Here is a 1,027-nt window from a genome sequence, read left to right on the forward strand (position 1 = left end):
CCGGTGTTGGTGTGTTTATGTCCCTGTAACTTAGCAGTTTGGCAAAAGAGTCTGATGGAATGAAATACCGAGTTTTAAAAAAATAGTTTTGGGGGGGCAATTTGTTTGACTGAAACACTTCAAGGTGGTGCCCCAGCGAACCCCCTGGCGAAATGACTGGGACAAGAATAAATACTGGGAGTCGATACGTTCGACTGAAAAATTCTTCAACGTGGTGCCCCAGCATGGCCACAGTCAAACGACTGAAACAAGTAAAAGATCAAAAAAAAAAGGGTAATCAAAATATAATAAAAAAATATAATTGGAATATATTTTACAGATTTCAGATTTGCGTATCGCCCATAGACCCAGGGTTACGTAGCACATTTCGTCTCTTTTCAATGGCGTTTTTCAGTTTCCGTCGAGGCCCTAATTCTACATTAATAGTCTTTAAGTCTTCATCTTCCAGCAGCATTAAGGCATCGAGGTCGATCTTCTCACGAGAGAACACATCGAAGTAATCCTCCAGTTTGTAAGTTACAAGAAAGAGTTCAAGTGATGAGTACTTTGTGAGGCCATCTTCACCGTCGTCTAGGTTTCCAATGATGTCGTCATCCCAGGGTAAGTCCTTGGGGTTGTACTGCATCTCGGCTACAATGCTGTTGCTGAGCATGGCTGTTGAACGACTAGCAAAATGTCCCTGTTCTTTGCCCCTTGTTTCGGATTCATCACCGTCAAGCATAGTATGTGCTGCCACCTGGCGGTTATTGAAAAACGCCATCGTACCCATACCGGGCCGATCGAAGATTCCAGCCACTTTCGAATTCACCTCGTCTTGGTCGTATGTGCTATCGTTAATCTGCGATTCGGGTTGACCGTTGACGTACATCACGTCCGGCCCCCGCGTGATCCCCTTCGGGGAATGAACCGTGACCTTCCCGGTGTCGTCAACCTCCCTCACGTGGAAGTCTCCTTTCGGAGCATTGCTGCGTCCGGTCGTGCTGTGAGGGAAAGCTGACGGTCGGGTCTTTGTGCGGGCTGCAAGCGT

At 46.9% G+C, this 1,027-nt stretch overlaps 1 protein-coding gene across 1 annotated transcript in view; it reads right to left on the minus strand.

The window, feature by feature from the left end:
- Positions 1 to 283: 283 nt before the first annotated feature.
- Positions 284 to 1,027, minus strand: part of LOC106879072 (ankyrin repeat and SAM domain-containing protein 4B) — a 7,375-nt gene continuing 6,631 nt past the window's right edge. Inside the window, exon 4 of the mRNA XM_052977828.1 lies at positions 284 to 1,026. Within this exon, the coding sequence (XP_052833788.1) occupies positions 323 to 1,026 (704 nt within the window). The 3' untranslated portion in view covers positions 284 to 322. The remainder of the gene's footprint in view (position 1,027) is intronic.

The sequence above is a fragment of the Octopus bimaculoides genome, chromosome 29, assembly GCF_001194135.2.
Source record: "Octopus bimaculoides isolate UCB-OBI-ISO-001 chromosome 29, ASM119413v2, whole genome shotgun sequence".
Lineage (NCBI taxonomy): Eukaryota > Metazoa > Mollusca > Cephalopoda > Octopoda > Octopodidae > Octopus > Octopus bimaculoides.